The sequence below is a fragment of the Pteropus alecto genome, unplaced genomic scaffold, assembly GCF_000325575.1.
Source record: "Pteropus alecto unplaced genomic scaffold, ASM32557v1 scaffold57, whole genome shotgun sequence".
NCBI classification, from domain to species: domain Eukaryota; kingdom Metazoa; phylum Chordata; class Mammalia; order Chiroptera; family Pteropodidae; genus Pteropus; species Pteropus alecto.
The window spans coordinates 6,961,642-6,975,045 of NW_006442508.1; the positions used below are offsets into that span (position 1 = coordinate 6,961,642).

Genomic DNA, 13,404 nt, shown 5'->3' on the forward strand with positions numbered 1-13,404 from the left:
ACTTATAGCTTTGCTAATTAAACTTTAATAAGTGATATTGAAAAAACTGATGGGAAAGAGAAGAAAGCTGAAATTGTAAAATAGGTTAAATTTTGCCTCTTAAAGATACTGGGATAATTCGATTATATGTCACTTGGGAGAGATCCTGGTTAATTTATATGGGTATTTTGAAAGGAACAAATAAGGTAAAATAGATAAAAATTAAAATAGGAAAAATTTATAGTTCTGCTGATCTTACAGTTTGGGTAACCAAGTGATACAATTAAGAATAACTGTAGAATTTCCATGATTATAATTTTTCAGGAAAAACTGCAGTGCTCTACTATAAATTCTTCATAATTATTTCTTTTGCTCATTCTGTAATATTAAGTATCCTTTCTACTATGTGCCAGTTTTCTTTGGCTGTGAGAGTGGGGCATAAGATATGTGAAGTGTTCTTATTCCTGCCCTTGAGATGCTTAGAGTCCCATATGAGAGACAGTTATATAATTATATATAATTTACACACACACACGCACAACTACAAACTCCAGCAATGGAAGATTAGATTGGGTTTTCTCTCCAGGGCAATGCCAGTCTAAAATACTATCCCTTTCCCAAATGTTTTTTATGCTTTCTGACCATCTCAGTATACAGTATACTTCAAGAATCCTCATATACCACGCTTATTTTTCTTTAACTCAAAAGAAAAGAGAATGTTTGGACAGATGTTAATATTAACTTTAGTTCTATAAGCAGAGTACAGTGTGCCATTCTCATGACGCTGGCACGTAACCTAAAAATGTTGCCAAATTTTCTTTAGCACTTCAATTACCTGATATTTTAAGCTAACATATTGTTATGGTTAAATACATATATTTAAATATGTATATCTAAATTCATGTATTTGGATTTCCTCCTATTATTTGGTGTTCATATTTTCATATAGATAAAATTTTAATTTATAATAATTTAAAAAATTTTAGAGCTGTAGGAATACTGCAAATAGAAAATTCTCTAATAGGACAGTTGTTTAATATTCATTGTATTAATAAACTTTTGTTACAAGTGTTTCGTGGATTCTAACTTTATGCTCATATCTTTTCTCAGATATTGTTGCAGAAACCTCAACAATTAAGAAAAACATGTTAACTTTTTATTTATTTTTAATAAAAATATATTAATTTTTAAAACCTAACTTTAGTTGACAATTAAAAGTCATTATAATATGCATTATTATTATTATCCGGGATTTGAAGGATATATTATTTGCTAAAAGTTATAACTTTTTAGGCATAAGTGCCTAAAAAGTGGCTTCTACAGATTAAGACCCCGTTTAAGGCATTTCAGAGATAAAGTTAGCTATTAACAAGCAAGATACTCTAAATAGTGTGGAGATTATACACTCACACATATCTCACGTGTATGTAACATATCTATGCATATATATGTTTACCTATTTGTTTTCTGTGGACTAAAAACTTCTGCTATCAGTAATAATTGCTATCTTTGTATGTGGTTGTGGCTGAAAAAATATGTATTTAGTATGCATAAAGACTGTCTCTTGCTTTTCAGTTGTTACCACAATTCACAGAGTCTGGTGTAGTTTGAGACTCCCCGTCTTTCTGATGTCTTTTCTCAAAAAGAAAGAACTCCATTTCTGATGGCTACACTCTGAGTTGGTCCCACTGTAACTATTGTTTCTCAGCAGTACATCGGTAGGCCTCAATACTAGAAGTTTGTCTTTCTAAAGAAGCCATTTCCAACCTTAGTTCTGTGATATCTCAGGGACTACAAAAATTTTTTCCATTTTCTTAAGAAACCCATGCCATATTGGAATGAGAATGAAGAGAGTTATGAAATAAAAATGGAAGCATAGAGCACTATTATCTAAAAGTATGGAATTTACTACTTTAAAGCTTTTCTTCTGTCTGCTCTTTTTGTCCTGCCTTATTTTTTGGTTCACAATGCTGTATGCTCTCATACCTGCTGTTATGTATATTATATATGTATTCTACCCTGCAACTAATGCCACTTCAGTGCTCATAAACTGTTCTAAGCCCTTATTAATGAATTTGCCTTAATAATTACCATTATTATTATTATAGGTAGTAACACTGATGATAGTTCTCTAAAAACTGAAAGGGTATTTTATATTTCTTCATATAAATGTATGTCTTTAAGTCAGCTAGTAGGCCAAATATAATGATAAATGGCATGATGATCGGTCTAAAATTTCAAAAAGATTCTGTGCGTGTGTGTGTGTAGACTGAAGATTTTTTTTCAATTGAGTTGTGATTTTGTGTTGGAATAATGGGATTGATAACAACTTTATATTTTATGTTGGTAGGGCTTAAAAGAGAGCAGGAAACGGCAGGAGGCTATTAGTATAATTACTATACTGAAGTCTTTAACTCAAGGATCTTTTGCATTTTTTAAAATGGTTAGGCAGTACTATAACCAGAGTAATCCTGGTTTTGCCACTTAATAGCTATACTACCTTGGACAAGTAATTTATCTTACTGTATCTCAGTGACCTCATCTGTAAAACGGGTATTGTAATACTACCTATCTCATAGGTTCTTTGTGAAGATTGAAAGAGTTAGTATATTTAAAATACTGAAACCATGCCTGGCATATTAAATAACATTTGTAAAATATCAAATAACGTTGATAATATATAAATGATAATAATAATATTATTGCCATGTTGACTAAGAAGATTTGTTAAATCATGATAAAGCAATGTATCTTAATGGTTTAGAATTATTATATTAAATTAAGTTGTGGGTAAAACCAGAGACAATTTTATTAATGAAAGTGTTTTTAAAAACCCAATTATAAAATAGAAACAAAAATACAACTCAAAATGGCCACTTTGATCTTATTTACTTTGGTTTCTTTATCTTTTTTCATATGTATTTTTAAATATTGTGATCATGGTTGCTTTATTTAGTATTCATTCAGGTGCAAATATTTGATTATCTCTATATGTTAATCACTGTGCCAGGGATTACACATCAATCTTTGTGAAGAAAAAGGCTCTGTTCTTTTGCCTTGACTATGCCTGCTCAAAAAATAGAGAAGGATGAATTTGAGCTATTAAAATCTGATGATTTTCCTTGGTAAGAGTTGCACACCAATCTAAAGAAATCTATTTTAATAACAATTTTTAATATAACTTATTTTTACCTTAAGTAAAGTTAAATTTTTGTTGTCCTTAGCTTCAGCTGACTATGCAACATGAAGTAATTACTATGATTACCATAAATTCGCCAAAGTCACTCCAGTCTCCGTTCTTATCTGCATCATTTAATTGTATGTCTGCTATGTGTATATGCACAGAAAAGTCAAGAAAGACATACTCCAAACTGTAAATAACTTTAGGGGATAGAATTGGTCGGGAGAGAGAGGTTATTATCACTCCATACATTTACATATTTCTGCATTGCTGAATGTTTTTACACTTTTAAAAAATAATAGAGTTTTATTCTTAGGTTTTATCATCAGTCATATGATACAGGTAGGTATGACATATGGTCCAAAATATGATTTTTTTATTGTCAGTTTCATGATATTCATATTCATAATTACATTTCTACTAGTTCTCAATATTTAACAGTATGCATAAATTATATTTAATGGTGTTTAATTTCTTTGTAATGATTGTTATAAGAGAAAAAGCAGTATCTTGAAAGGCCGATTCATTTCTAACAGATTTTTAAAAACAGCTTCATTGAAATATAACTTACGTATCAAAAGATTCATCTGTGTAAAGTGTACTGTGGTTTTAATATCCAGTAATCTTTAATATATTTACAGTATAGTTCAACCATCACTGTTACATGGTTTGGAATATTTTCAACATCCCCAAAAGAAACTTTGTACTCAGTAGTAGTCACTTCCCATTTCTCTTACCCCTACCCTATCTCCTATCTGTAGGCAGCCACCTCTCTACTTTCTGTCTCATAGATTTGTCTATTCTAGACGTTTAATATAAATGAAATGATACAATATGTGGTCTTTCTTGGCCAACTTCTTTTACTTAGCATAATGTTTTTGAGGTTCATCCATATTGTAGCATTTTTATCACCTCTAACACATTTTTAAAATGTCTCTTTTCAACTATAAATACCAACTCAAAAAATTCAGACAAGACAAAGATGAATAAAGTATAAAGTTAAGTTTTTTGAAATTGGAATGAGGGAGGTGGAATTTCCCTAATTTATAGGCAAAGATGCTTTGTTAAAACCTTGTTTCACATAGAGGGGAAACCTAAAACAATTCTATGAGAGGTGTTCAAGGAAGGTTTTCCTGAAGAAGTGATATTTAAGCTGAAACTAGGTAGAAAGTAGGGATGAGCTGGCTGAAGTTAGGGGAGGGTGAGGATGAGGTAAGCAGGATGTGGAATTGAGTTTGTTTCAGGCAAGGAGAACAGCAGGCACAGGTGACCTAGAAGCAAAAGTGTCGGGCTTTCCGGGACTAGAATTAGTACCATATGGCTGTTATTTAGATTTCGGGTGGTGGAAGAGGGTGTAAATTAAAATAAAAGTACAAAATTAAGTTTTTCATTGCTTGTGTCTCAAGGCTGTGGGAACCTTTTTTTTTTTTTTTTGGAAAAGACTCTATCCTGAGGACAAAAGGAAACTGGCACAGAATTAAAAAGAATTTTTTAGAATTGTTTTGGCTATTCTTTGCCCTTTACATTTTCATGTAACTTTTAGAGTTAGCTTGTCAATTTCTATGAAAATGCCTGCTGAGATTCTTTTTAGATATTGTGTTGATTCTTGGAAGAATTTGGAAGAATTAACATCTTGACAATATTGAGTCTTCAAATCTATAAACATAGTACATCTCTCCAATTATTGTCATCTTTAATTTCAGCAATGTTTTATCATTGTCAGTGTATAACTCTTGCATTTCATTTGTTAAATTTATTCCTAAGTATTTTATTCTTTTTGATAATGTGAATGAAATTGTTACATTTATTTCCAATTCAAATTGTTCATTGATAATTTGTAGAAATGCAATTGGTTTTTTGCCTATTGATCTTATATCCTGTAACCTTGATAAACATTTATTCTAATTTTTGTTATGTGTTTATTGTTTTTTGGTAGATTCCTTCAAAGGATTCTTCATATATAGGATTATGTTCTCTGTGAACAAAGACAATTTTACTTCTTTCTTTCCACTATTGATGCCTTTAATTTCTTTTTCTTGCTTTATTGTACTTACTAGATGCTCCAGTACAGCACTGAATTGAAGTGGTGAGAATGTACATCCTTAACTTCGTTCCCAGTCTTAGGAAAGGCATTCAGCCTTTCACCATTAGATTTATTTTTCTGACACAGTTTGTGTAGGATTGTCCTTATTTTTTTCTTAATAATGATAAAATTAATAAGTGGTGATATCTGGGCCTGGGCTGCTTCTATTCAGGAAAATTTTTAATTACTAATTTAAATTTTTTTTATCAATATCTTCAGATTATCTATTTCTTCTTGAGTTCCATTTGGTAACTTGTATCTTTCTAGGAATTTGTCTAACCTATCTAAGCTATCTGTTTTGTTGGCATAAAGTTGTTCATAATATTCCCTTATAATAATATTTTCTTATAATAAAATGCTTTTAATATTGGTAGTATTTATAGCAATGTTCACTATATCTGATTTTGGTAATTTGTGCCCCCCCCTCAGGTAAATATAACTAAATATTTATCAATTATTTTGTGTATTTTGAAAAAAACTTTTCTTTTTTCCTCTATTATTTTTCTGCTTCATTGATTTCTACAAATACTTATAATTTCCTTCCTTTTTACTGTCTTGGGTTTAATTTGCTATTTTTCTTTTTAATGCTTAGATTGTTGATTTGAGAACTCTTTTCTTTTCTAATAATGTATTTAAAATTATAAATTTTCCGCCAAATACTTCATTAGCTTCACATAATTATTGGTGTGTTATAGTTTTGTTTTTATTCATTTTGAGATTTTTTTTTTTTTCAGTTCCAAGTATTTTCTAATTTCCTTTGTGATGTATTCTTTGACCTGTGGTTATTTATGTTATTTAATTTCCAAATATTTGGGATTTATGAAATTTCTGTTGATTTCTAATTTAATTACATTGTGGTCAGAGAACAAGACTTTGAAAAATTTCAGTTATTTTAAATTCAAAAAGCCTTTTTTATGATCTAGATGATGGTCCTAGAGAATGTTTCATGTGCACTTAAGAAGAATGTGTATTCTGTTATCATTGAGTGGAATGTTCCATAAATGTAGATTAAGTAAAGTTGGTTGATAATGTTGTTCAAGTCTTTTATATCCTTACTGATTCTTCATATAGTTATTTTTTCCGTTATTTTCTTTTTTCTTTCAATTTTACTACTGTTATTAGGTATGTTTACATTTAGTCGCTTTATCTTCCTAATTTATTGATAATGTTTCCCTTTGTCTCTAGCAATATTTCTCATGTTAAATTCCAACTCTCTGGTATTTTGGTATAATAGGACTTTGTCATTTATAGTTTATTTAATTAATTATTTCACTGTTTTCAGTTTGACTCAATTGTTTCTATTCTTTGCCCTTCTTTAACTGTGTTCTAGTATAATGAGTGACTTCCAGTCATAACTTGAACATTCTGGGCTCTATGTTGTGAGACTCATAATTATATTTCCCCTTTTTTAGTAGACAGTCAATTACCTTATAGGTGTAGTGCATAGGCCTGGGTGGAGGTAAATGTTCTGTTCTTTACTAGGCCCTGCTGACACCACTTCAGCACAGTGGAGCAGTGGCTCATACCACCTCTTTCCTAATGGATGAGGGGTGTAAATCACTGATAGATGGGGTTGGGGAAAAGGGAGTTGAAGTGTCCCCCTTCCCATTGCTTTCTTTTGCCAAATAGGGGCTCCCCTTTGGGCCTCTATGAATTAATTTTAGCAGAAATAGGGTAATGAAATAATATGTTTCAATTTTTTGACAAGTAAAAACTTGACAAATCTCAACCTGTTGTAAGTTGCATTAGCCGTCAGTAAACTGGTTGTGTCCATGAGAAATAAGCCCCTCTTGATTAAACCATATATTATTACTTATGACATTTGAAAGCATCAGAGGAAAAAAATGTTTTTAATAATAAAATGGTTATTTTGAAGAGGATATGTGTTTGTAAGAAATGAGCAAAGAAGATGATATGTATAGTTATTGCAAATATTTTTATTTGGGATATTCTTTAAAATTCAGAGACTGAAACACCTTGGTCTTCCTAAAGGAGGATCCCATTACATGCTACAACCCAGCTACAGTGTCCTCTAGCAGGTTTAGAAGTACTTTGAAAAGTCAACCAACCACAGTTCTGACTGAAGAATAGTTTTGTGCCAGTGCCACATGAACCAAAGCTGTCGAACTTTACTTGATGGTAGTGATGGGTCCCTGAAATAAGAGGATAGAGTGGTATAAGATAGTTGGCATACCCCAGGGATTATTAAATCAGTATCTCCCTTTTTATCACTCTAGGTATGGGTGGGTTCCACATTAACTTTTAACTGTTAGTAAAAGGAACAAGCTTTCTTTATTGCCAGTTAAGTGAGTGCATAGAGAAATGGTAGGGGGAAAGGTATACTATACATGTAGGATCTGCAGGGCTTGGTTTCAGATTTTTGGTGAGAGTAGGAAATAAAAACAATGAAAGATTCCAAAAGTACTCTTAAGTTTTAGCTTTTGTAACTGAAAGAATTACAGTGCCACCAGCAAAAAACAGGAAAGCTACCATTCACGGGGCATAGGGGAGATGATAATGATGTTTTAGTTTAATTGATTTTGAATTACCAATGCTTAATTCATTTAGTTAATAGTATTTTTTAAGATGTTTTATAAAACACCTTTATCAAGATATAATTTACATACTATAAAATTTACCCATACCTGTACAACTTATGTACCGTAAAATGCATTGTATAATTCAATGAATTTGGTCTGTTGACAATCACAATACAGTTACCACGGTCATCACCACCGTATAATTTTAGAACATTTATATCACCCTAAAAAGAAACCTCATCCCCATTCCTACCTCCAGCCCTAGGTAACAGCTAATCTACTTCCTGCTCCTTGTCCTTTTCTAGACATTTTACATAAATGGAAGCATACAGTATGTGTTCTTTTGTGTTTGGATTCTTTCATTGAGCATGTTTTTGAGGCTCATTCATGTTCCTTGCACTTTTTTTTTTTTTTTTTTTTTTTTAGGCAAGGCAACCCTTAGTTGACCTCACAGATTGGAAGGACCTTGTCAGCTTACGATCCTTTATTTTTTATTTTTTACCCTACAGCACCTGGTCTTCCCAGGTGATCTCCCATCCAAGTACTAACTAGGCCCGACCTTACTTAGCTTCCGAGATCAGACGGGATCGGGCTTGTTTCCTTGCACTTTTTTAAACGCATTTTATAGCTAATAGTAGAGGAACGTACTAAGTATACACGAGTTGTGTTGGTAAATTATGTAAAACTATTAAGTGCAAGGAAAAATTATACATTGAAAGAGTGGTGTTAATATCATAAAATGTTTTTAATGTTATTCATCTATAGAGGTTTGCTTGCTAAATATTTGCTAACATAGAATGTCAGTATATGATAGTTATTATAATTAAAGCTGGGATGCTGAGGTAGAGATTTGTTATGAGACATTTGCAATGTTTAAGTTGGAAAGAGAATGAACCCCACTGGTTTCATTTTGAATTGTTAGTAAGTTATTTCATAAATTGAGATTCTGTTTCATTATTTTTGTCCAAATGAGTATGGCCTGTGGACTAGAGAAATGATCATTTACCTTATTAGTCTTGATCATCTTGATCAGAGTTAAATAACTGAAGTGAGTGACAGACTTTAGTGATAGATAGGAGAGAAGAGAAAAGGGATAGAAAATGTACATATCGCCATTAGAAAGTAGTTTGTTGATTCCAGTACTATAGAGATATATTTATAATACCAGAATACACTTCGTTTTATTGCCCTAACTTGATTAATGTAAAATATGAAATTATTAACTCCTTTTATTGAGACATTTAACTATATAGATATATCAAAGCATAATTTTGTTTATAAATTCCACTTGAAGCATCTTAATTTTAAAACCACTCTGGTTAGAATTCAAGCAACTTCACACTTTTTACATGGAGTCACATTTGAAATAAAGTAATATCAATTGACATAATTGAGACTAATCTCCCTCACATCAGTCAGAATGGCTGTTATCAAAAGTCAACAAATAACACGTGTTGGCAAGGATGTGGAGAAAACAGAACCCTTGTGCATTGTTAGTGAGACTTCGAACTGGCGTAGCCACTATGGAAAACAGTATAGAGATTCCTCAAAAAAGGAACAATAGAACTACCATACAACACAGCAATTCTACTTCTGGGTGTTTATCCAAAGAAAATAAAAACATTAATTTGAAAAGATATATACTTCCCTATGTTCATTGCAGCATTATTTACAATAGCCAAGATAGGGAAGCAGTCCATCAATAGATGAATGGATAAAGAAGATGTGGTATACACACACACACATCCACATACATACATACATACATACACACACACATACACACATACACACATACACACACACAGGCAGAGTGGAATATTATGCAGCAGTTAGAAAGAATGAAATCTTGCCATTTGCAACAGCAGGCTGGATCTAGAGGGTATTATGCTAAGTAAAATAAGTCAGGCAGAGAAAGATAAATATCGTATGGTTTCACATGTATGTAGAATGTAAAAAATCAAAACAAACAACAATCAGAAACAGAGACCAAAAGGATGATTATCAGAAGAGGAGATGGGTGAATGGTGAAGAGGAATATATATAGTCAATAATATTGTAATAAATTTGCACGGTTACAGATGATTACTAGAAATTAGTAAGGTCATCCCATTGTAAGGTATAAAATTGTCGAATCACTGTTTCATACACCTTCAACTAATATAACCAATATTGTATACTAATTATACTTAAATAAAAAATAATCAGGACTAATCTGAGGAAAAACTATGAAGTAGGAAATTAAAGTACAGTCCACCCTTGTCTTATGCTTCTCTTTTTCTTTTTATATATCTTACTCAGCACCTTATAAAATACTGTCTCTTTTTTCCTGAGATTGACAATTTCATAAATTGATTCATATTAAGTTATTAAGGACTTAAATTATTGCTTTTCTGTGACATGTCATTGTTCGAAAAGAGGGCTACAGAATGGGTACTGCTTAACTAAAAGGAATAAATTACTAATTGTAGTTTTTTGTGTAATTTGTGGTAGGAAGAGACATAGGAAGTGGAAAGCAAGGTTGTTATCTCCTCGTCCTGCCTCTTAGACAACACTTAGTGACAGGGCTATTTTGGGAGTTGGTCAGGTACTAAAACAGAATAAACTATTTTAAATATGGATGTCTCCTAATAGTTTTTGTAAAGAAAGTAAGAGAGAAAAATAAGACACATTTTAGGATTGGACAGTTGTCCTCATTTGGGTTCATTTAATAATTGAGATTTGGGTTTATATTGGTGGGTAGAGTGTCATTTTCTTCTGGCGCACAAAGTAAATGTGGGTGGTTTTAAACGTGCTCTATGACTTTCACTCCCTCCTCCATTTAAATCTGTCCAAAAGGACCCCTATCTTTTAACCTTGTGCTTAATAATAAATGTTAACCTTTTTTTTTTTTCTTCTAGGCTGTATTCATCACCAAAGAAAAAACTTACACCAATGCAGAAATCAATTAGTCCATTAGTTTGGTGCAGGCAAGTTTTGGATTACCCAAGTCCTGATGTTGAATGTGCTAAAAAATCTCTTATCCACAAACTTGATCAAACTATGTCAGGTATGTCTATAATTTTACTTGTACATTCACCTCTTTGCCTTATTTAATCAAAACAAACAAACAAACAAACAAACAGATGTATGTTGAAATATGTTTATAGGAAGGTAATTCTTTGCCTGATAGTGTTTTTCAAATCTCCTTGTGCATGCCATCATGAGTTTTTGCCATATGCAGATAACCTTTTTCTATTATTCACTTCACTTTTTTTCAATCTCCTCATTTTTATTTAGCTTCATTCTAAAGAATAATATCCAAATAATGGATTTTATATGATAGGTTTTTTCCTAAAGCAAGTTAAAATAAATAATATTTTTTAAATGTTTGTCTGGTATCATCTAAAATTATCTCACCACCCTTGGAGAAATTTTGATGTGAAAGAAAGCTACAGGTCGAGAACCAAAGAGACCTTATTCTCACTCTAGCACTGGTTACTGTGTGATTCTGCTCATTATTTAACTTCTGTAAGAGTGATAAACCTTATAAGGTTATTTTAAGGATTAAATGATAATGTTTATGAAAGAGCCTAGCATGTTCTGGATCACAGTAGGTGCTTAGTAAATGTATTCATTTCCCTGCCTTGTTGTTTTTTAACCTGGCATTTTAAGTTTAAATTGTTTTTATGCTCTTTTGTTTAGTAGCATTCACAGATCTGACAGAATGTGTTTGTGACTATTTATGGAATTTAATGTAGCATGCCAGTGTGGGTAGAAATATAGGAAAAATATTATTGACTCTTTCTTGGAATTTCTCTCAGTCTCTTAAGAATGTTACTGTTTTCTGGAATACTCATATAGTAAAGAATTGATGCATGATTGTTATTCCTAAATAGGTTTTGTTTTTCCCCTTTGTGTTTACTTGGCAGCTATGTACTTAATTGCTTTTTGTGGCTTGATTATCAAAATAAGTGCTCTCTTGTTAGAGTGTAAGCTGAAAGTGGTCAGGGGAGGCAAAGGGGATACTAAACAGTTAAACTGGCATACAGTAAAGTACAGTTTGGTTGGCTGTCAGGAGTAATGGTTATTATATGAAAATAACATGTAGGATGTGATTATAGAGCTTCTGAGTCTGTTTTAACACTAATGTCTTACTTTTCCTCTGTGTAGAGAATCCCTTTTTTAAAAGCAGTAATAGCCTTTATGTAATTTTTAAAATGTGTTTGTCCAAATATCATGTGTTTGTAGAATTATATCCTGGAGCTTGATTTAAATTATATTCATAAGAGATTTTTAGAAACAAGCTAGTATTTCACAATTTGAAATAACTGGAGAATTTCTAACTCATTTCAGTTGGATGGTATCATTTAGACATTTATTAAAAATACTTTTAGGAATAATTTTCTAGTACTCTCTCACCTTAGAAATAATATAAGTATATTTTACAATTTAAATAATTACTCAACTTTACCCTTATTTCATGCAAGCAGCCATAGATAATACATAAATGAATAGGCATGGCAGTGTTCCAGTAGAACTTTATTTATGAAAGCAAGTGACAGGCTGGATTTGGCTCACAGGCTATTGTTGACTAACTTGTGGTTTAAAACGTCCTAAGGAATGGGAACAATTAGCAATAGGTAATTAGCAACTTGGACTTAGGGGAGAAAACCAAGGCTGTTGCACCTTAAAAATAGCATTTTGAAGGAGTGACTTTTTGCTTTATTTATAACAAGGGTATTAAAGATAGTAGGAGTGTGTAAGAGAAGCTGTTACTCTTGAACCAAAACTAGGTGTAATCAAGTACTTAATCTGTTCAACAGTGTTTAGATTTTATAGCTATATATGTGTAGCGCAATAGCTACAACTATAAATATAAAGTATATTTAAAAGAAAATAATTTGGCTATTGCAGGTTTGAACCTTGTAGTCTTAACCCTTTTCTCAAGTTGGAGGAGAGATTATTCTTTAAAAGTATTTTTTTGATAAGGCAAAGGAAAATTCCTGGGAATTTAGCTCTTGTATTCTAGCAGAACAGTTTCTGCTCCATCACTCAGCTTCTCTGCAGTGCACTACCACTTGTTCCTAAATATGTATAAAATATGCTGTTTTGTCTCATAGTGAATATATATATAACTACTCTGTCCACTTTCTGTGCTATCCAACGAAACAAAAACTAAACAGAAAACATATGTTCCTCTTCCCAAAACCACTACTTTGCCAGTATTCAAACCAGAAACTTGAGTCGTCTTATTTTTTTCCCTTTAGTAATCCTTTCCAATTTTTAATCTTTTTTCCTTTTTTTTTAATTTGTCACCTATACTGCCTAGTTCAGTTCAGTCTAATCTATTAAAAATCAAAATTTCCATCAATATTTTTTCTGAACTGATTGGATCATATCACTCTTGCTCAGAAATCACTGATAGCACTATCACTGCTACTAAATTAGAGTTCAGACCCCTGAGCATAATGTTCCAGGCCTTCCGTGACCTGGCCCCAGCTGGTTTTTCCTGTTTTGTCCCTCACCGTGTACTTTACCTTTCTAGATTACTCAGTCTTATTCCCTGATCATATTGATGCATTTTCAAGACACTGCTTTTGTTCATGTTATAGACACGGATGAAAGCACATACTTTCCCT

General features: G+C 31.9%; 1 protein-coding gene across 2 annotated transcripts in view; it reads left to right on the plus strand.

Annotated features, from left to right (window-relative positions):
- SLAIN2 (SLAIN motif family member 2) overlaps positions 1-13,404 on the plus strand; it is a 68,902-nt gene that overhangs the window by 16,969 nt on the left and 38,529 nt on the right. For both annotated transcript variants that reach the window (XM_006922485.2, XM_006922484.3), the window contains exon 2: positions 10,684-10,832. In XM_006922485.2, coding sequence (XP_006922547.1) covers positions 10,684-10,832 — 149 coding nt within the window. The remainder of the gene's footprint in view (positions 1-10,683; positions 10,833-13,404) is intronic.